We start from the raw sequence: 23,786 nt of genomic DNA on the forward strand, positions 1-23,786 counted from the left end.
GGAGTCCCTTGGACTGCAGGAGATCCAACGAGTCCATCCTTAAGGAGATCAATCTTGAGTGTTCATTGAAAGAACTGATGTTGAAGCTGAAACTCCAATACTTTGGCCACCTGATGTGAATAGCTGACTCATTTGAAAAGACCTGGATGCTGGGAAAGACTGAAGTCAAGAGGAGAAGGGGATGACAGAGGATGAGATGGTTGGATGGCATCACCAATTCAATGGACATCCGTTTGGGTACACTCCAGGAGTTGGTGATGGACAGGGAGGCCTGGTGTGCTCTGGTCCATGGGGTCACGATGAGTCAGACACGACTGAGTGACTGAACTGAACTTGATGATGTGGTATGTCACATATAAGTTTGCTGATTTATAGATGTTGAAAAATCCTTGTATCCATGGGATAAATCTCACTTGATCATGTAGACTGCGAGATTTTGTTGAGGATTTTTGCATCTATGTTCATCAGTGATCACGCAGTTCAGTCAGTCATTTCAGTCACTCAGTCATGTCCGAGGCTTTGCAACCCCATGAATCACACCATGCCAGGCCTTCCTGTCCATCACCAACTCCTGGAGTTTACTCAAACTCATGTCCATCGAGGCGGTGATGTCATACAACCATCTCATCCTCTGTCATCCCCTTCTCCTCTTGAACGCAATCCCTCACAGCATCAGGATCTTTTCAAATGAGTCAACACTTCGCATGAGGTGGCCAAAGTATTGGAGTTTCAGCTTTAGCATCAGTCATTCCAATGAACACCCAGGACTGATCTCCTTTAGAATGGATTAGTTGGATCTCCTTGTAGTCCAAGAGTCTTATCAAACATCAAAGTTCAAAAGCATCAATTGTTTGGTGCTCAACTTTCTTCATGGTCCAACTCTCACACCCATACATGACCACAGGAAAAACCATAGCCTTGACCAGACAGATCTTTGTTGGCAAAGTAATGTCTCTGCTTTTCAATATGCTATCTAGGTTGGTCATAACTTTCCTTCCAAGGAGTAAGCGTCTTTTAATTTCATGGCTGCAATCACCATCTGCAGTGATTTTGGAGCCCAGAAAAATAAAGTCCGACACTGTTTCCACTGTTTTCCCATCTATTTCCCATGAAGTGATAGGACCAGATGCCATGATCTTCGTTTTCTGAATGTTGAGCTTTAAGCCAGCTTTTTCACTCTCCTCTTTGACTTTCATCAAGAGGCTTTTTAGTTCCTCTTCACTTTCTGCCATAAGGGTGGTGTCATCTGCATATCTGAGGTTACTGATATTTCTCCCAGCAATCTTGATTCCAGCTTGTGCTTCTTCCAGCCCAGCGTTTCTCATGATGTACTCTACAAAGAAGTTAAATAAGCAGGGTGACAATATACAGCCTTGATGTACTCCTTTTCCTATTTGGAACCAGTCTGTTGTTCCATGTCCAGTTCTAACTGTTGCTTCCTGACCTGCATACAAGTTTCTCAAGAGGCAGGTCAGATGGTCTGATATTTCCATCTCTCTCAGAATTTTCCACAGTTTATTGTGACACACACAATCAAAGGCTTTTGTATAGTCAATAAAGCAGATATAGATATTTTTCTAGAACTGTCTTGCTTTTTCAATAATCCAGCGGATGTTGGCAATTTTATCTCTGGTTCCTCTATGTTTTCGAACACCATCTTGAACATCTGGAAGTTCACGGTTCATGTATGGCTGAAGCCTGGCTTGGAGAATTTTGAGCATTACTTTACTAGCGTGTGAGATGACTGCAATAGTGCGGTAGTTTGAGCATTCTTTGGCATTGCCTTTCTTTGGGATTGGAATGAAAACTGACCTTTTCCAGTCCTGTGGCCATGCTGAGTTTTCCAAATTTGCTGGCATATGAGTGCGGCACTTTCACAGCATCACCTTTCAGGATTTGGAATAGCTCAACTGGAATTCCATCACCTCTACTAGCTTTGTTCATAGTGATGCTTTCTAAGGCCCACTTGACTTCACATTCCAGGATGTCTGGCTCTAGGTGAGTGATCACACCATCTTGATTATCTGGGTCATGAAGATCTTTTTTTTGTACAGTTCTTCTGTGTATTCTTGTCACCTCTTCTTAATATCTTCTGCTTCTGTTAGATCCATACCATTTCTGTCCTTTATCGAGACCGTATTTGCATAAAATATTCCCTTGGTATCTCTAATTTTCTTGAAGAGATCTCTAGTCTTTCCTGTTTTGTTGTTTTCTCTATGTCTTTGCATTGATTGCTGAGGAAGGCTTTCTTATCTCTCCTTGCTATTCTTTGGAACTCTGTATTCATATGCTTATATTTTTCCTTTTCTCCTTTGCTTTTCACTCTCTTCTTTTCACAGCTATTTGTAAGGCTTCCTCAAACAATCATTTTCCTTGTGCATTTCTTTTCCATGGGGATGGTCTTGATCCCTGTCTCCTGTACAATGTCACAAACCTCCATCCATAGTTCATCAGGCACTCTATCTATCAGATCTAGGCCCTTAAATCTATTTCTCACTTCTTCTGTATAATCATAAGGGATTTGGTTTAGGTCATACCTGAATGGTCTAGTTGGTTTTCCCTGCTTTCTTCAATTTAAGTCTGAATTTGGCAATAAGGAGTTCGTGATCTGAGCCAGTCAGTGCCCGGTCTTGTTTATGCTGACTGTATAGAACTTCTCCATCTTTGGCTGCAAAGAATATAATCAATCTGATTTTGGTGTTGACCATGTGGTGATATCCATGTGTAGAGTCTTCCCTTGTGTTGTTGGAAGAGTGTGTTTGCTATGACCAGTGCATTCTCTTGGCAACACTCTATTAGCCTTTGCCCTGCTTCATTCCATATTCCAAATTTGCCTGTTACTCCAGGTGTTTCTTGACTTCCTACTTTTGCTTTCCAGTCCCCTATAATTAAAATTACATCTTTTTTAAGTGTTAGTTCTAAAAGGTCTTGTAGATCTTTATAGAACCATTCAACTTCAGGTTCTTCAGCGTTACTGGTTGGGGTATAGGCTTGGATTACCGTGATATTGAATGGTTTGCCTTGGAAACGAACAGAGATCATCCTGTCGTTTCTGAGACTGTATCCAAGTACTGCATTTTGGACTTTTTTGTTGGCCATGATGGCTACTCCATTTCTTCTAAGGGATTCCTGAATGCAATAGTACATATAATGGTCATCGGAGTTAAATTCACCCATTCCAGTCCATTTTAGTTTGCTGATTCCCAGAATGTCAATGTTCACTCTTGCCATCTCCTGTTTGGCCACTTCCAATTTGCCTTGATTCATGGACCTAACTAACATTCCAGGTTCGTATGCAATATTGCTCTTTACAGCACTGAAACTTGCTTCTATCACTGGTCACATCCACAACTGGGTATTTTTCTTGCTTTGGCTCCACCTCTTCATTCTTTCTGAAGTTATTTCTCCATTGATTTCCAGTAGCATATTGGGCACTTACCAACCTGGGGAGATCCTCTTTCAGTATCCTATCATTTTTCCTTTTCATACTGTTCATAGTGTTCTCAAGGCAAGAATACTGAAGTGGATTGCCATTCCCTTCTCCAGTGGACCACATTCTGTGTGACCTCTCCACCATGACCCTCCCTTCTTGGCTGGCCCCACTTGGCATAGCTTAGTTTCATTGAGTTAGACAAGGCTGTGGTCCATGTGATCAATTTGGTTAGTTTTCTGTGGTTTCATTTCATTGTGTCTGCCCTCTGTTGCCCTCTTACAACACCTACTGTCTTACTTGGGTTTCTCTGATACTGGCATGTAATTGTCTCTCAATCTCTCTCTCTCTCTCTTTTTTTTTTTTTTTTTGTTGCTGTTGCGTTTTTGTCTGGTTTTGGTATCAGGGCAATGGTGGCCTTATAAAATGATTTTGGAAGCTTTTCTTCCTCTGCAACTTTTTGGAACAGTTTCAGAAGAATAAACATTAACTCTTCTCTTAATGATTGGTAAAGTTTGCCTGTTAAAATGTCAGATCCTGGGCTTTTGTTTTTGTAAGGTTTTAATTACAGTTTCAATGCTAGTGCTTCTTATTGTTCTGTTCATATTTTCTATGTCTTTCTAGTTTGGTCTTATGAGAGTGTCCCTTTCTAAGAATTTATGAATTTCTTCCAGGTTGTCCATTTATTGGCATACAGCTGGTCATAATAATCTCTAATAATCCTTGTTATTTCTGTTGAGTCAGTTGTAACTTTTCATTTTTTTTATTTCTAATTTTATTTATTTGAGTCCTCTCCTTTTTTTTTTTTTTAAGGCTAAGTAAAGGTCTATTAATTTTGTTTATCTTTTTTTAAAAAACAGCTTTTAATTTCATTGATCTTTGCAATTGCTTTCTTTGTCTGAATGCCACTTATTTCTGCTCTGATCTTTATGATCTCCTTCCTTCAACTAACATTAGATTTTGTTTGTTCTTTCTCTAGTTGTTTTGGATGTAAGATTGGGCTGTTTACTGGAGGTTGTTCTTGTTCTTTGAGAAAAAGATTGTAGTGTTATAAACTTACCTCTTAGAGCTGCTTTTGCTGCATCCCATATGTTTTGGACTGTTGTGTCTTCATTTTTGTTTGTGTCTAGGTAATTTTTTTTTAATTTATTCTGTAATCTACTGGTAGTTTAATAGCATGTTGCTTAGTCTCCATATTTTTGTATGTATTAGAGTTTTTTTTTTTTTTAATTGCAACTTATTTCTAATGTCATAGTGTTATGATCAGATAAGATGTTTGGTATGATTCCAATTTTCCTAAACATACTAAGGCTTATACATTGTGACACAGCATGTAGTCAGTTCAGGAGAATATTCAAAGTGCACTTAAGAAGAATGTGTAGTCTGCAGCTTTTGTATGGAATGCTCTAAAAATATCAGTTAAGTTCAACTCATCTAATGTGTCATTTAAGGCCTCAGTTTTCTTATTACTTTCTGTCTGGATGATATGTCCATTGATGAAAATGGTGTGTTAAATTCCACCATGAAGTTGTGTCAGTTTCTCCCTTTATGGTTTTTAGTATTTGACTTACATATTGAAGTGTTCCTAAGTTGGGTGCATATACATTTATAATTATATCTTCTTGTATTGAACCTCAATCATTTTCTAGTGTCCTTCTTTGTCTTTTATAATAGTAAACATTTGGACTATTTTGTCTGATATGAGTATTGTAACTTGAGCTTTCTTTTGATTTCCATTTGAGTGGAATACTTTCTCCCATCCCCTTACTTTCAGTCTGTGAGTGTCCCTAGGTCAGAGGTGGGTCTCTTGTAGACGGCATATATACGGATTTTGTTTTTTGTATCTACCCAGCTAGTCTGTGACTTGGTTGGTGCATTTAGTCCATTTACATTTAAGATAATTATCAATATGTAAGATCCTATTACAATGATCTTAATTGATTTGGGTTTATTTACTCTAGGTCTTTTCCTTCTCCTACGTTTCCTGCCTAGAGAAGTTCCTTTAGCATTTGTTGTAAAGCTGGTTTATTGGTGATGAACTCTCTTAACTTTCACTTGTCTGGAAAGCTTTTTGTTTCTCCATCAAATCTGAATGATAGTCTTGCTGGGTATTCATGGTTGTAGATTTTTCTCATTCATCACATTGAATATATTATGCCATTCCCTTCTGGTTTGTAGAGTTTCTGTGAGAAATCAGCTGATAATCTTATGGTAGTTCTCTTGTATGTTGTTTGCCTTTTTTCTCTTGTTGCTTTTAATCTTATATCTTATCTGTATTTTTTGTCAGTTTGATTACTATGTGTCTGGTGTGTTCCTCCTTTGGTTAATCCTTCCTGGGACTCTCTGTGTTTCCTGAACTTGTTTGATTATTTCCTTTCCCATGTTAGGGAAGCTTTCAGCTCTTATCTCTTCAGATATTTTCTTGGATCCTTTCTCTCTCTCTTCTCCTTCTGGGACCCCTATAATGTGAAAGTTGGTGTGTTTAATGTTGTCCCAGATGTCTCTTAGGCTGCCTTCATTTCCTTTAATTCCTTTTTTCTCTATTGTGTTTTGCTGCAGTGGTTTCCACCGTTATGTCTTCTAAGTCTCTTATCTGTCCTTCTGCCTCAGTTATTCCATTATTGATTCTTTCTAGTGTATTGTTCATCTCTGTTTATTTGCTCTTTAGTTCCTCTAGGTATTTGGTAAACATTTCTTGCATCTTCTTCATTCATTTTCTGAGATCCCAGATCATCTTTTACTATGGTTATTCTGAATTCTTCTTCTTGGAGGTTGCCTATCTCCACTTCATTTAATTGCTTTTCTGCGTTCCTTCACCTGGGTCACAATCCTATGTTTGTTTGTTTTCCCTTTTGATTAGCTTTTTCTCATTGTGTTTTTCATTCTGGAGGCTGCAGGATTTTAGTTCTTATTTCTTTTGTCTGTCCTCAGGTGGATGAGACTAAGAGGCTTGGGCAAGCTTCCTGATGGGAGGGACTGGTTATAGAGAAAACTTGGTCTTGTTTTCTTGTTCAGTAAATTTGTAATATAATTGTCTGCTGACAGATGGGGCTACATTCCCTCCCTGTTTTTGGCCTGAGGAGACTCAGTCTTGGAGTCTACAGGATCTAAAGGCTATTGATGACCCCTAAGAGGGCTTATGCCAAGGGATACCTCCCAGGACGTCTGCTGTCTGTGCCCCTATCCCTGCACTGAGCCAGTGTTAACTCACACCTCTGTAAGTGACCCTCTAAAACTCACAGGTAGTTCTGGCTCAGTCTTCTGTGGAGTCATTGCTCATTTTCTGTGGGTCCTGGTGTGCACAAGGTTTTGTTTGTGCCCTCCAAGGGTGGAGTCTCTATTTCTCCCAGTCCTTTGGAAGTCCTGTAATCCAATCCTGCTGGACTTCAAAGTCAGAGTTCTTAGGGATTTCATGCCCCTTTGCCAGATATCCAGACTGGGAAGCCTAATCCAGAGTTTATAACCTTTAGAACTTCTTTGATATTACTGTTCTCCAGATTATGGATCACCCACCCAACAGTTATGGGATTTGATTTCATCATGATTGCATCCCTCCTACCATTTCATTGTGGCTTCTTTTTGGCCCTTTGGTGTAGGTATCTTTTTTTTGTGAGTTTCAGCATCCTCCTGTTGATGGTTGCTAAACAGGTAGTTGTGATTTTGATGCTTTCAGAGAAGAAAAGTGCATGCCCTTCTATTCTACCACATTGAAACAATCTCCTTAGTGATGTTTTAAGGACCAGTGATATTAATTCAAAGTAATCACTCTCATTATCTTTATGTTATCTTGCATGGAGGGGCAAGTTGAATTTAGAGAACTTAATTATTTACATGTGAAACAAAATGACTTAAGAAGCAGTTATAGTAGCTTTCAGCATCAATATTACAAGCAATGTAAATTATTAAGATAAGGATGTATATAATATTCAGTTCAGTTCAGTCGCTCAGTCATGTCCGACTCTTCACGACCCCATGAATTGCAGTACGCCAGGGCTCCCTGTCCATCACTACTTCCCAGAGTTCACTCAGGATCACGTCCATCGAGTCAGCGATGCCATCCAGCCATCTCATCCTCTGTCGTCCCCTTCTCCTCCTGCCCCCAATCCCTCCCAGCATCAGAGTCTTTTCCAATGAGTCAACTCTTCGCATGAGGTGGCCAAAGTACTGGAGTTTCAGCTTTAGCATCATTCCTTCCAAAGAAATCCCAGGGCTGATCTCCTTCAGAATGGACTGGTTGGATCTCCTTGCAGTCCAAGGGACTCTCAAGAGTCTTCTCCAACTCCACAGTTCAAAAGCATCAACTCTTCGGCGCTCAGCCTTTTTCACAGTCCAACTCTCACATCCATACATGACCACAGGAAAAATCATAGCCTTGACGAGACGGACCTTTGTTGGCAAAATAATGTCTCTGCTTTTGAATATGCTATCTAGGTTGGTCATAACTTGCCTTCCAAGGAGTAAGCGTCTTTTAATTTCATGGCTGCTGTCACCATCTGCAGTGATGTTGGAGCCCCCCAAAATAAAGTCAGACACTGTTTCCACTGTTTCCCCATCTATTTACCATGAAGTGATGGGACTGGATGCCATGATCTTTGTTTTCTGAATGTTGAGCTTTAAGCCAACTTTTTCACTCTCCTCTTTCACTTTCATCAAGAGGAGTTCCTCTTCACTTTCTGCCATAAGGGTGGTGTCATCGGCATAGCTGAGGTTATTGATATTTCTCCCGGCAATCTTGTTTCCAGCTTGTGTTTCTTCCAGTCCAGTGTTTCTCATGATGTACTCGGCATAGAAGTTAAATAAGCAGGGTAACAATATATGGCCTTGACGTACTCCTTTTCCTATTTGGAACCAGTCTGTTGTTCCATGTCCAGTTCTAACTGTTGCTTCCTGACCTACATACAGATTTCTCAAGAGGCAGGTCAGATGGTCTGATATTCCCATCTCTTTCAGAATTTTCCACAGTTTATTGTGATCCACACAGTCAAAGGCATTGGCGTAGTCAATAAAGGAGAAATAGATGTTTCTCTGGAACTCTCTTGCTTTTTCCATGATCCAGAGGATGTTGGCAATTTGATCTCTGGTTTCTCTGCCTTTTCTAAAACCAGCTTGAAAATGAGAAGGTCACGTATTGCTGAAGCCTGGCTTGGAGAATTTTGAGCATTACTTTACTAGCATGTGAGATGACATAATCAAATATACTAAACCTTTAAATTTAATGTAAAGGAATAAGAAAGTGAAATACTATTACACAGCTTTTTCAAAGATGATAGGTAAGAAGTGCCTGACACAGGGTGCATGGTTAATAAATATTTGTTAAATGAATGAGGAATAAAAAGCCCTCATTTTATACTCTCAAAGATTTCAAGATCTCAAAGATCTTTATACATATACAGCTTGATTTTTAAGAAAACTATGAAGTAGTCAAATAAAAAATGATAATAACCTTATAGTTATTATTTATCAATAGTATAATAAATTTCTCATTTCTAGGGAGTAGTCAGCCAGTTATCTCTCCCTTAAATTCTTCCTCAGTGGTATTCCAAAGAGGAAACAAAGGAATGAGGAAAGAATGAAGGAAAAAGGAAAGAAAAGAATGAAGGAAGGGAGGAAGAAGGAAGGAAGACAGAAAAGAAATCAAGTTAGTCAGAAAGAGAAAAGAAAATACCCATGGACTATTGTGTCTACTAAACTTCAAGCTCCTCAAATGTTACTTCCCTAGAGATAAACACATCTTTGCAAATTAAGATCTAACTTAAATCCACAAAGGAAAGCAATAGACAAAGACTTATAAGTACAAAACATACATAAGTACTTGTTATAATACAAACTGTTACAATTTTTTAAATGCTGAATTAAAATATGAATGTCATCATACCTACAAAGATATTAAAGCCTCTAGGTCTTTCATCTTGATTTTTGCTTTTCCACTGTTTGTGTACTATATGGTACAGAAAGTGAGGAAAATTCTCTACAATTTTGATACTGATTATCTCATCTCCCCAGTCCTGGAAATGTGTGCACTATCACCAGGTCATTTGGAAATACTTACAGTGTTAATAGGAAAAAGGAGATTAAATACCTATTATCTTGATTTACTCAGAGTATGGTGACCCATATCCAAAACCTGGTTTCAGTGTACCAAGATTTTCCTTTGGCCACTTCTTTATCAAGTGCACAAAAATATATTTTGGTGATATTTAGTGATGTTTTGGCCTGAATAAGCAATGCATTACTCAAATGACACAAGGGTTATCAAATTAATTTATAATATATATCAATAGATACACACACGCACACAAACACACATACATAATGACTTCCAAATCCTTAAACTATACCATTAAATCGACAAACCTTTCCATTAACACAATACAGTCATTATTTATCAAACTATCAATAATACTGTCTTCAAATATGAGAACCAAATTGTATTTCTATATCAAACATTAAGAGAGAAGTTGCCAAAAAAACATTTTCATTTTTTTATCTTCAACTTTTACTTTCTCAAACATTAGTAAAATGTTACATTTTTCTACAGAAGGTATATTGCATGAGTCATATGATTGATTGAATCATACCATGTACTGGAACATTAGAGCTCTGTTTCCTTCTGTCAGCCAAACTTGGTTTCTGTACATTAATTCTTCACAGCAAGCTGGGACAATTAGCTCAAAAGCCCACCAGTGCCAAACTTTATTTTTTTAACACATCCGGGAACACATCCAATTGCTTTTCATGTATCCTCAATAACTTAGCAAATTAGAGCCTCCCTGAATTACACACATAGCAATGCTGTACCTGGCATTTGCTAACCACAGATAAGATGTACCTGACTACAAAAGACCCCAACTCCAAGTGGCTGCCCTTTGTAGTTCCATACCTTGGAGACTGCCAGGTGTGCTGTTGAGGGACATTAGCCAGTTTTGTGAGGGCTCTCCCGACATTTGCTGTTCCCCAGGAGACTTTCACCCTCTTTGCTCTCTGGATGATGACTCTGAGTTCCTGCCTCTGAGAAGAAAAAAAAAAAAAAAACCTGATATAAGGGAAGACTCTTCTCACTTGTAATATTAATCTAACCCACATAAAACTCTATGTTCCTACCACCTAGTGATCCTGTTTTTTTTTGTTTTTTTTTTTTGATTAGCCATAATATTTTTGAACTCACCACCCCTTCTAAAGTTTCAAAGCATTTAAAAAAATAAATAAATCTGACTTTTAAGATATCTGAACTACAATGAGTTATCACTGCTCCCTTATTAAAATGGCTGAAATGAAAAAAAGAAATAAATAAAGGCAAATTACAACATGTGTGTTATTGGAAATGCAAAATAACAGGTACTCATACATTATTGGTTGGAAGCAGGAATACAGAATAGGCACTTTGGAAAACAGTTTAGTACATACTTATAAAGTTAAACATGCACAGCTATATAACATAGCAATGTTATTCTTAAGTATTTAGCTTAGGGAAGGAAATTTTTATTTTTCACAAATAATAAAATAATAAAAAATGAAATGAATTTTGATTACTCTAGAGATTGGAACGTAAGTTCGATATGTGAATGTGTATGGAAGCTTTATCCATAATCATAAAAATGCAAATAACTCAGATGTCCTTAAATGAATGGATACATAAACTTTGGTATATCTATATAATTGAATGCTGTTGTTGTTTAGTCATTGAGTTGTGTCTGACTCTTTTGTAATGGGCTGTAGATTTCCCAGGTAAGAATACTGGAGTGGGTTGGGTTGCTATTTTCTTCTCTGTGTTATCTTCCCAATCCATAGATTGAATCCACATAACCTGCTTTGGAAGGTGGATTCTTACCACATGGATACAGCTCAGCAATAATAAAGGAATGTGAACTCTGACTTCATGCAGTAATTGGAGAGATCTCTAAGATAGCTGAGGGAAAGAACCCAGTCTCTAAAGCATATGTAATGCATGATTCTCTTGACAATACAGACTATAATGACAAAGAATTGATCAGTGGTTGACAGGGCCCAGGATGGGAAGAAATGTAACTAAAAAGGAATAGCCCAAAAGAGGTCTGGGGGTTGATGTATCCTAACTGCAGTTGTTAATACAGAAGTCTATGTTTTTGTTGTTGTTGTTGTTTAGTTGCTAAGTGGTGTACAATTCTTGCTACCTCATGGACTGTAGTTTACCATGCTCCTTTGGCCATGGAATGTCTCAGATAAGAATACTGGAGGGCGTTGCCATTTCTTTCTCCAAGGGATCTTCCTGACTCAGGGATCAAATCTGTTTATCCTCCATTAGCAGGTGTATTCTTTACTGCTGAGTCACCAAGGAAGCCCATAAAAATCTATGATGTGTTAAAATTCATAGAAATGAAAAGCACATCTAACAAATTTTACTGTATACTACTTCAAAATAACAACTAAAAGATATTTGAATGAATAAGGATGGAAAGTAGTAGTATTAAATTATATATATGTATATAATATATATTTTATCCTTGAATTGTGTATTTGCCTACTCCTTTATAGAAACAAGGACTTCCCTGGTAGTTCAGAAGGTAAAGGATCCCCCCTTAAGAGGGGAATGGCAACCCACTCCAGTATTCTTCCCTGGAGAATTGGATGGACAAACCATGTAGTCCCAAAGAGTTGGACGCAACTGAATAATAGCACCGTTACTTTTATATAGAAACAACTTCTGCATAAGTCAGCTGTTGAAATAACCCATTATTATCATCATCATTGTATTTTATTTCATGCTATTTACCTTAAGTTTTATAACAGTTTTTAGGTTTATAATTTAATGTAGTCTCTCACTGAAATTAAAACTATTATCTCACAAGACATTTTAAATCATAGTTTGTATGGCTTACATTTTAAACTATGCATGCTTCTCTATTATTATTATCATATGCTGCAAATAAGTCAAATTTTAAAATAGGTATACTTTCTGATCTCATTATTAATAGTAAATTTTGCTGAAAGTTTTTATTTTATGATCCAATAAAGCTTTTTCTTGATTTACAAATGTTCAAAACAATATTTTTTCATGGAAAATTTTATTGTCCTCTGAATTACAATAAGATTCCCTACTTTTGCCTCAGCACTACTGCATTCCACTTTCATCACAGTAGTCAGAATCAACCTTCTGAACATCAGACCATGTTTCTCTTCTCAAAACGCTTCAAGGGCTCCCTAGGTCAGGGTCAAAATCAAAGTGCTTTAGATGTGCTCTGAGATTCTGACTCATTTACTTATAGCTTATGTTTCTATTTGTATCCACGAGAATGTAATATCTATAGGAGCAGAAATATTGATCTGTTTTATTTACTATCTTCAAGTGCTTGAAATAGTACTTAGCAAACAGGTACCCAGGAAATACTTGCTCAATAAAGGAGGAAAATAGAGATACTCATTTGTGCATAAGACTTTTCTATGGGATATAAACTAAAATTGGTTATTATCATACATAGGGTAAAACAGTTTACAAAATTAATTTGCTTTCTTAAAAAATGTGTCAAAATATTCCCAAAAAATTGTGATTAAATATCAGTTAAGCTCAGTTCAATCACTAAATTGTGTCCAACTCTTTGTGACCACATGGACTGCAGCAAGTCAGACTACCCTGTCCATCACCAACTCCCGGGGCTTGCTCAAACTCATGTCCATCGAGTTGGTTATGCCATCCAACCATCTCATCCTTTGTCGTCCACTTTCCTCCTGCCTTCCATCTTTCCCAATATCAGGATCTTTTCCAATGAGTCATTTCTGTGCACCAGGGGAGCAAAATATTGGTTTCCATTTCAGCATCAGTCCTTCCAATGAATATTCAGGAATGATTTCCTTTAGAATTGACTGGTTTGACCACCTTGCAATCCAAGAGTCTCTAAAGTGTCTTCTCCAACAGCACAATTAAAAAGCATCAATTCTTCCATGCTCAGGTTTCTTTATAGTCCAACTCTCACATCCATACATGACTATTGGAAAAATCATAGTTTTGACTAGATGGACATTTGTTGGCAAAGTATGTGTCTGCTTTTTAATACACTGTCTAGGTTGGTTATAGCTTTTATTCCAAGGAGCAAGCATCTTTTAATTTCATGGTTGCAGTCACCATCTGCAGTAATTTTGGAGCCCCCCAAAATAAAGTCTGTCATTCACTATTTCCATTGTTTCCCCATCTATTTGCCATGAAGTGATAGGAACATGTGCCATGATCTTCGTTTTTTTTTAATGCTGAGTTTTATGCCAGCTTTTTCACTCTACTTTTTATCAAGAGGCTTTTCATCAAGAGGCTCTTTAGTTCTTCTTTGCTTTCTGCCATAAGGGTGAAAGATTTGCTATTCTGTCATCAGTCTATCTGAGGTTATTTATATATCTCCCAGCAATTTGATTCCAGCTTGTGCTTCATCTAGGCCAGCATTTCACATGATGTATTCTGCATATAAGTTAATAAGCAGGATGATAATATACAGCCTTGGCGTACTCCTTTCCTGATTTGGAACCAATCTGTTGTTCCATGTCCAGTTCTAACTTTGCTTCTTGACCTGCATACAGATTCCTCAGGATGCAGGTAAAGTTGTCTGGTATTCTCATGTCTTGAAATATTTTCCAGAGTTTTTAGTGATCCACATAGTCAAGGCTTTGGTGTAATCAATAAAACAGAAGTAAATGTTTTTCTAGAAATTTTTGGCTTTTTTGATGATCCAAATGATGTTGGCAATTTTTTTTTAATTTTATTTTATTTTCAAAATTTACATAATTGTATTAGTTTTGCCAAATATCAAAATGAATCCATCACAGGTATACATGTGTTCCCCATCCTGAACCCTCCTCCCTCCTCCCTCCCCATACCCTCCCTCTGGGTCGTCCCAGTGCACTAGCCCCAAGCATCCAGTATTGTGCATCGAACCTGGACTGGCATCTCATTTCTTACATGATATTTTACATGTTTCAATGCCATTCTCCCAAATCTTCCCACCCTCTCCCTCTCCCACAGAGTCCATAAGACGGTTCTATACATCAGTGTCTCTTTTGCTGTCTCGTACACAGGGTTATTGTTATCATCTTTCTAAATTCCATATATATGCGTTAGTATACTGTATTTATGTTTTTCCTTCTGGCTTACTTCACTCTGTATAATAGGCTCCAGTTTCATCCACCTCATTAGAACTGATTCAAATGAATTCTTTTTAATGGCTGAGTAATACTCCATTGTGTATATGTACCACTGCTTTCTTATCCATTCATCTGCTGATGGACATCTAGGTTGCTTCCATGTCCTGGCTATTCTAAACAGTGCTGCGATGAACATTGGGGGTACACGTGTCTCTTTCCCTTCTGGTTTCCTCAGTGTGTATGCCCAGCAGTGGGATTGCTGGATCATAAGGCAGTTCTATTTCCAGTTTTTTAAGGAATCTCCACACTGTTCTCCATAGTGACTGTACTAGTTTGCATTTCCACCAACAGTGTAAGAGGGTTCCCTTTTCTCCACACCCTCTCCAGCATTTATTATTTGTAGACTTTTGGATCACAGCCATTCTGACTGGTGTGAAGTGGTACCTCATAGTGGTCTTGATTTGCATTTCTCTGATAATGAGTGATGTTGAGCATCTTTTCATGTGTTTGTTAGCCATCTGTATGTCTTCTTTGGAGAAATGTCTATTTAGTTCTTTGGCCCATTTTTTGATTGGGTCATTTATTTTTCTGGGGTTGAGCTGTAGGAGTTGCTTGTATATTTTTGATTAGTTTTTTTTTTTTTTTTGGTGTCTTTCTTTTTTTTTTTTTTTTGCAATTTTATTTTTATTTTTAAAATTTACATAATTGTATTAGTTTTGCCAAATATCAAAATGAATCCATCACAGGTATACATGTGTTCCCCATCCTGAACCCTCCTCCCTCCTCCCTGCCCATACCATCCCTCTGGGTCGTCCCAGTGCTCTAGCCCCAAGCATCCAGTATCGTGCATCGAACCTGGACTGGCATCTCGTTTCATACATGATATTTTACATGTTTCAATGCCATTCTCCCAAATCTTCTCACCCTCTCCCTCTCCCACAGAGCCCATAAGACTGTTCTATACATTGGTGTCTCTTTTGCTGTCTCGTACACAGGGTTATTGTACCATCTTTCTAAATTCCATATATATGCGTTAGTATACTGTATTTATGTTTTTCCTTCTGGCTTACTTCACTCTGTATAATAGGCTCCAGTTTCATCCACCTCATTAGAACTGATTCAAATGTATTCTTTTTAATGGCTGAGTAATACTCCATTGTGTATATGTACCACTGCTTTCTTATCCATTCATCTGCTGATGGACATCTAGGTTGCTTCCATGTCCTGGCTATTCTAAACAGTGCTGCGATGAACATTGGGGTACACGTGTCTCTTTCCCTTCTGGTTTCCTCAGTGTGTATGCCCAGCAGTGGGATTGCTGGATCATAAGGCCATTCTATTTCCAGGTTTTTAAGGAATCTCCACACTGTTCTCCATAGTGACTGTACTAGTTTGCATTTCCACCAACAGTGTAAGAGGGTTCCCTTTTCTCCACACCCTCTCCAGCATTTATTATTTGTAGACTTTTGGATCACAGCCATTCTGACTGGTGTGAAATGGTACCTCATAGTAGTTTTGATTTGCATTTCTCTGATAATGAGTGATGTTGAGCATCTTTTCATGTGTTTGTTAGCCATCTGTATGTCTTCTTTGGAGAAATGTCTATTTAGTTCTTTGGCCCATTTTTTGATTGGGTCATTTACTTTTCTGGAGTTGAGCTGTAAGTGTTGCTTGTATATTTTTGAGATTAGTTGTTTGTCAGTTGCTTCATTTGCCATTATTTTCTTCCATTCTGAAGGCTGTCTTTTCACCTTGCTAATAGTTTCCTTTGATGTGCAGAAGCTTTTAAGGTTAATTAGGTCCTATTTGTTTATTTTTTCCTTTTATTTCCAATATTCTGGGAGGTGGGTCATAGAGGATCCTGCTGTGATGTATGTCAGAGAGTGTTTTGCCTATGTACTCCTCTAGGAGTTTTATAGTTTCTGGTCTTACATTGAGATCTTTAATCCATTTTGAGTTTATTTTTGTGTCTGGTGTTAGAAAGTGTTCTAGTTTCATTCTTTTACAAGTGGTTGACCAGATTTCCCAGCACCACTTGTTAAAGAGATTGTCTTTAATCCATTGTATATTCTTGCCTCCTTTGTCAAAGATAAGGTGTCCATATGTGCGTGGATTTATCTCTGGGCTTTCTATTTGGTTCCATTGATCTATATTTCTGTCTTTGTGCCAGTACCATACTGTCTTGATAACTGTGGCTTTGTAGTAGAGCCTGAAGTCAGGTAGGTTGATTCCTCCAGTTCCATTCTTTCTCAAGATCGCTTTGGCTATTCAAGGTTTTTTGTATTTCCATACAAATTGTGAAAGTATTTGTTCTAGCTCTGTGAAGAATACTGTTGGTAGCTTGATAGGGATTGCATTGAATCTATAAGTTGCTTTGGGTAGTATACTCATTTTCACTATATTGATTCTTCCAATCCATGAACATGGTATATTTCTCCATCTATTAGTGTCCTCTTTGATTTCTTTCACCAGTGTTTTATAGTTTTCTATATACAGGTCTTTAGTTTCTTTAGGTAGATATATTCCTAAGTATTTTATTCTTTCCGTTGCAATGGTGAATGGAATTGTTTCCTTAATTTCTCTTTCTGTTTTCTCATTATTAGTGTATAGGAATGCAAGGGATTTCTGTGTGTTGATTTTATATCCTGCAACTTTACTATAGTCATTGATTAGTTCTAGTAATTTTCTGATGGAGTCTTTAGGGTTTTCTATGTAGAGGATCATGTCGTCTTCAAATAGTGAGAGTTTTACTTCTTCTTTTCCAATTTGGATTCCTTTTATTTCTTTTTCTGCTCTGATTGCTGTGGCCAAAACTTCCAAAACTATGTTGAATAGTAATGGTGAAAGTGGGCACCCTTGTCTTGTTCCTGACTTTAGAGGAAATGCTTTCAGTTTTTCACCATTGAGGATAATGTTTGCTGTGGGCTTGTCATATATAGCTTTTACTATGTTGAGGTATGTTCCTTCTATTCCTGCTTTCTGGGGAGTTTTTATCATAAATGGGTGTTGAATTTTGTCAAAGGCTTTCTCTGCATCTATTGAGATAATCATATGGTTTTTATTTTTCAATTTGTTAATGTGGTGTATTACATTGATTGATTTGCGGATATTGAAGAATCCTTGCATCCCTGGGATAAAGCCCACTTAGTCATGGTGTATGATCTTTTTAATGTGTTGTTGGATTCTGATTGCTAGAATTTTGTTAAGGATTTTTGCATCTATGTTCACCAGTGATATTGGCCTGTAGTTTTCTTTTTTTGTGGGATCTTTGTCAGGTTTTGGTATTAGGGTGATGGTGGCCTCATAGAATGAGTTTGGAAGTTTACCTTCCTCTGCAATTTTCTGGAAGTGTTTGAGCAGGATAGGTGTTAGCTCTTCTCTAAATTTTTGGTAGAATTCAGCTGTGAAGCCGTCTGGACCTGGGCTTTTGTTTGCTGGAAGATTTTTGATTACAGTTTCAATTTCCGTGCTTGTGATGGGTCTGTTAAGATTTTCTATTTCTTCCTGGTCGAGTTTTGGAAAGTTGTACTTTTCTAAGAATTTGTCCATTTTTTCCACGTTGTCCATTTTATTGGCATATAATTGTTGATAGTAGTCTCTTATGATCCTTTGTATTTCTGTGTTGTCTGTTGTGATCTCTCCATTTTCATTTCTAATTTTATTGATTTGATTTTTCTCCCTTTGTTTCTTGATGAGTCTGGCTAATGGTTTGTCAATTTTATTTATCCTTTCAAAGAACTAGCTTTTGGTTTTGTTGATTTTTGCTAGGTCTCTTTTGTTTCTTTTGCGTTTATTTCCGCTCTAATTTTAAAGATTTCTTTCCTTCTGCTAACCCTGGGGTTCTTCATTTCTTCCTTTTCTAGTTGCTTTAGGTGTAGAGTTAGGTTATTTATTTTACTTTTTTCTTGTTTCTTGAGGTGTGCCTGTATTGCTATGAACTTTCCCCTTAGGACTGCTTTTACCGTGTCCCACAGGTTTTGGGTTGTTGTGTTTTCATTTTCATCCGTTTCTATGCAAATTTTGATTTCTTTTTTGATTTCTTCTGTGATTTGTTGGTTATTCAGCAGCATGTTGTTCAGCCTCTGTATGTTGGAATTTTTAATAGTTTTTCTCCTGTAATTGAGATCTAATCTTACTGCATTGTGGTCAGAAAAGATGCTTGGAATGATTTCTATTTTTTTGAATTTACCAAGGCTAGCTTTATAGCCCAGGATGTGATCTATCCTGGAGAAGGTTCCATGTGCGCTTGAGAAAAAGGTGAAATTCATTGTTTTGGGATGAAATGTCCTATAGATATCAATTAGGTCTAACTGGTCTATTGTATCATTTAAAGTCTGTGTTTCCTTGTTAATTTTCTGTTTAGTTGATCTATCCATAGGTGTGAGTGGGGCATTAAAGTCTCCCACTATTATTGTGTTATTGTTAATTTCTCCTTTCATACTTGTTAGCATTTGTCTTACATACTGCGGTGCTCCCGTGTTGGGTGCATATATATTTATAATTGTTACGTCTTCTTCTTGGATTGATCCTTTGATCATTATGTATTGACCTTCTTTGTCTCTTTCCACAGCCTTTGTTTTAAAGTCTATTTTATCTGATATGAGTATTACTACTCCTGCTTTCTTTTGGTCCCTATTTGCATGGAAAATCTTTTTCCAGCCCTTCACTTTCAGTCGGTATGTGTCCCCTGTTTTGAGGTGGGTCTCTTGTAGACAACATATGTAGGGGTCTTGTTTTTGTATCCATTCAGCCAGTCTTTGTCTTTTGGTTGCGGCATTCAACCCATTTACATTTAAGGTAATTACTGATAAGTATGATCCCGTTGCCATTTACTTTATTGTTTTGGGTTCGAACTTATACACCATTTTTGTGTTTCCTGTCTAGAGAATATCCTTTAGTATTTGTTGGAGAGCTGGTTTGGTGGTGCAGAATTCTCTCAGCTCTTGCTTGTCTGAAAAGCTTTTGATTTCTCCTTCATACTTGAATGAAATCCTTGCTGGGTACAATAATCTGGGCTGTAGGTTATTTTCTTTCATCATTTTAAGTATGTCTTGCCATTCCCTCCTGGCTTGAAGAGTTTCTATTGAAAGATCAGCTGTTATCCTTATGCGACTTCCCTTGTGTGTTATTTGTTGTTTTTCCCTTGCTGCTTTTAATATTTGTTCTTTGTGTTTGATCTTTGTTAATTTTATTAATATGTGTCTTGGGGTGTTTCACCTTGGGTTTATCCTGTTTGGGACCCTCTGGGTTTCTTGGATTTGGGTGATTATTTCCTTCCCCATTTTAGGGAAGTTTTCAACTATTATCTCCTCAAGTATTTTCTCATGGTCTTTCTTTTTGTCTTCTTCTTCTGGAACCCCTATGATTCGAATGTTGTAGCGTTTAATATTGTCCTGGAGGTCTCTGAGATTGTCCTCATTTCTTTTAATTCATTTTTCTTTTATCCTCTCTGATTCATTTATTTCTACCATTCTATCTTCTAATTCACTAATCCTATCTTCTGCCTCTGTTATTCTACTATTTGTTGCCTCCAGAGTGTTTTTAATTTCATTTATTGCATTGTTCATTATATATTGACTCTTTTTTATTTCTTCTAGGTCCTTATTAAACCTTTCTTGCATCTTCTCAATCCTTGTCTCCAGGCTATTTATCTATGATTCCATTTTAGTTTCAAGATTTTGGATCAATTTCACTATCATTATTCAGAATTCTTTATCAGGTAGATTCCCTATCTCTTCCTCTTTTGTTTGGTTTGGTGGGCATTTATCCTGTTCCTTTATCTGCTGGCTATTCCTCTGTCTCTTCATCTTGTTTAAATTGCTGATTTCGGGGTGTCCTTTCTGTATTCTGGCAGTTTGTGGAGTTCTCTTTATTGTGGCTTTTCCTCGCTGTGTGTGGGTTTGTACAGGTGGCTTGTCAAGGTTTCCTGGTTAGGGAAGCTTGTGTCGGTGTTCTGGTGGGTGGAGCTGTATTTCTTCTCTCTGGAGTGCAATGAAATGTCCAGTAATGAGTTATGAGATGTCTATGGTTTTGGGGTGACTTTGGGCAGCTTATATCTTGAAGCTCAGGGCTGTGCTCCTTTGTTGCTGGAGAATTTGCTTGGTATGTCTTGCCCTGGAACTTGTTGGCCCTTGTGTGGTGCTTGGTTTCAGTGTCAATATGGAGGCATTTGATGAGCTCCTGTCAATTAATGTTCCTTGGAGTCAGGAGTTTCCTGGAGTCAGGGTTAGGACTTAAGCCTCCTGCTTCCAGTTATCGGTCTTAGTTTTACAGTAGTTTCAAAACTTCTCCTTCTATACAGCACCATTGATAAAACATCTATGTTAAAGATGAAAAGTTTCTCTACTGTGAGGGTCACTCAGAGAGGTTCACAGCGTTACATGGAGAAGAGAAGAGGGAGGAGGGAGTTAGAGGTGACCCAAATGAGATGAGGTGGAATCAATAGTGGAGAGAGTGGGCTAGCCAGTAGTCACTTCCTTATGTGCACTCCACAACTGGACCACTCAGAGATGTTCACAGAGTTATACAGAGAAGAGAAGAAGGAGGAAGGAGACAGAGGTGGCCAGAGGGATAAAAGGGGGGAATGAAAAGGAGGGAGACAGATCCAGCCAGTAATCAGTTCCCAAGTGTTCTCCACCGTCTGGAACACCCAGAAACTCACAGAGTTGGGTAGAGTATAGAGGGGTTAGGGAGGAGACACAGGCGACCTGGTGGAGAAAAAGGAGAGTCCAAAGGGAGAGAGAGCAGTCAAGCCAGTAATCTCACTCTCTAGTGAAAAATGGGTCCTGAAGATTGGGTTCTTAAAGGTACAAAATTGGTAACAAATACCAAAAAGCATAAATTAAAAATCTAGAGTAGAGTTTGGAATTTCAAAAATTCGATGTTAAAGAAAAGAAGAAGGAAAAGAAAGAGAGAAAAAACGAGCAAAGTAAAACAAACAAGGTCGTGAAATTTATAAAGAAAATACAGGTACAAAATTGATAACTAATACCAAAAAGGAAAAATTAAAAATCTAGAGTAGAGTTTGGAATTTCAAAAATACAATGTTAAAAAAAAGGAAGAAGAAACATAAAGAGAGAAAACAAACAAACAAACAAAAACAAACAATGTCGCAAAAATTATAAAGAAAATACAGGTACAAAATTAATATTAAATACCAAAAAGCATAAATTAAAAATCTAGAGTAGAGTTTGGAATTTCAGATATACAATGTTATATAAAAGAAGAAGAGAAAGAAACAGAAAAAAAAAAGTCACAGAAATTATAAAAAAAAACCTGTAGGTACAAAATTGATAACATATACCAAAAAGCTAAAATTAAAAAATTAGAGTAGAGTTTGGAATTTCAAAAATACAATGTTAAAGAAAAGAAGAAGGAAAAAAAAAAAAAGGTCAAAAAGTATAATATATATATATATATATATATATATATATATATATATATATATGAAGTTTGCTGAAGAAGAAAAAAATAGGGTCTTTTTTTTTTTTGCAAAGTAATAGGTTATAAAAGTGAAAATTAAAGGAACAATAGAGGACTTAAAAATTTTTTTTAATTAAAAAAAAAGAAAGAAAGAATGATCGTAAAAATAGTAAAAATATATCTAGGACTTTCTTTGGTTTTGTTGTGAGTATTGTGGGTTCAGTTCATTTTTGGCTAGTTCCGTGGTCCAACTTATATTTCTCAAGATCTATAGGCCACTTCCTATGTAGTCCGTAGTAACCACGGGGTTTTAATCTATTGCCTGTAGCTTCCAAGGCGTTTCCCTCTGTTATAACTTCTTCTGTTTGCTGGTCTCTTCAGTGTCTGGCTTCTGCCCTGACACAAAGGGGACGGTGGGGGAAACTTTTTTTTTTTTTTTTTTTTTAGGCTCACTTGTTCAGTCGCGCTGTGGGGAGGGAGGGAGGGATGCTGCAAACAAATAACACTGGAGTGCTCTCGCAGTGCCTCAGCCACACTGGGTCTGCCCCCGCTCATGGTGCATGTAGCCTCCCTGCCTACACTGCTCGGGCTCTAGGTTGTTCCACCGGGAACAATCCGAGGCCAGCCCTGGGCTGCATGCACCTCCCAGGTCCAAGCCGCTCGGGTTCAGGCACTCGGGTAGTCCTCAGAGATGCAGACTCAGTTGGGCCTGCGTTTTGTGCTCTTCCCAGGTCCGAGCAGCTCTGGTGATGAGGTGTTTGGCAAGCGCCAATGCTGCGACTTATCGCCTCCCCACCACTCGGTTATCTGGGTGTAAAACCGGCGCACCTTCTCAGGCAGATATTGACCGTCCAGACCCCCAAGAAGTTTTAGTTAGCAAAGAAGCCTGCTTACCGTTTTATAGATAATGTCTCTCTGGGGCTGCGATTGCCCCCTTCTGGCTCTGGCTGCCTGTCACCAGAGGGGGAAGGTCCACAGCCGGCTATCTCTGTTCAGTCCTTTGTTCCGTGTGCGGGCCTGGCGGTGTCTTAGGTTGGGGCTGGCTTTTCACGTGGTAGATACCCCACAGTCTGGTTTGCTAGCCCAAATTATTTCGCTCAGATAGTGCTCAGGGTATTCAGGCCAGATTCTTACTCTAAGCGATGCAGCCGGCGCCGCGCCTCCCTGCCCAGCCCCCGCTTGCTAACGGCGTGTGCAGGAGTCTGCGCTGCTTCTCCGCTGGGGGAGTTACCGTAGGGCTCACAATCTGCGAGTTTTAATTGTTTATTTTTTCTCCCTGTTATGTTGCCCTCTGTGCTTCCAAAGCTCGGCACAGATTCGTCAGTGAGAAAGTTTCCTGGTATTTGGAAACTTCTCTCTTTTTAAGACTCCCTTCCCGGGATGGAACTCCGTCCCTCCCTCTTTTGTCTCTTTTTTTGTCTTTTATATTTTTTCCTACCTCCTTTCGAAGAGTTGGGTTGCTTTTCTGGGTGCCTGATGTCCTCTGCCGGCATTCAGAAGTTGTTTTGTGGAATTTACTCGGCGTTTAAATGCTCTTTTGATGAATTTGTGGGGGAGAAAGTGTTCTCCCCGTCCTACTCTTCCGCCATCTTGGCTCCTCCCCCTCATGTTGGCAATTTGATCTCTAGTTCCTCTGTCTATCCTTAATCCAGCTTGAACATCTGGAAGTGCACAGTTCATGTACTTCTGAAGCCTGTCTTGGAGAATTTTGAGCATTACTTTACTAGCATGTGAGATGAGTGCAATTATGCAGTTAGTCTGAGTATTCTTTGGCATTGCCTTCCTTTGGTATTGGAATGAAAACTGACCTTTTCCAGTCCTGTGTCCACAGCTG

At 38.1% G+C, this 23,786-nt stretch overlaps 1 protein-coding gene across 1 annotated transcript in view; it reads right to left on the reverse strand.

The window, feature by feature from the left end:
- Positions 1 to 23,786, reverse strand: part of EYS (eyes shut homolog) — a 280,871-nt gene that overhangs the window by 182,631 nt on the left and 74,454 nt on the right. The window contains 1 exon segment of the mRNA XM_061428706.1: positions 7,813 to 7,816. Coding sequence (XP_061284690.1) covers positions 7,813 to 7,816 — 4 coding nt within the window.

This window comes from Bos javanicus, chromosome 9, assembly GCF_032452875.1.
Source record: "Bos javanicus breed banteng chromosome 9, ARS-OSU_banteng_1.0, whole genome shotgun sequence".
Classification (NCBI taxonomy): Eukaryota; Metazoa; Chordata; class Mammalia; order Artiodactyla; family Bovidae; genus Bos; species Bos javanicus.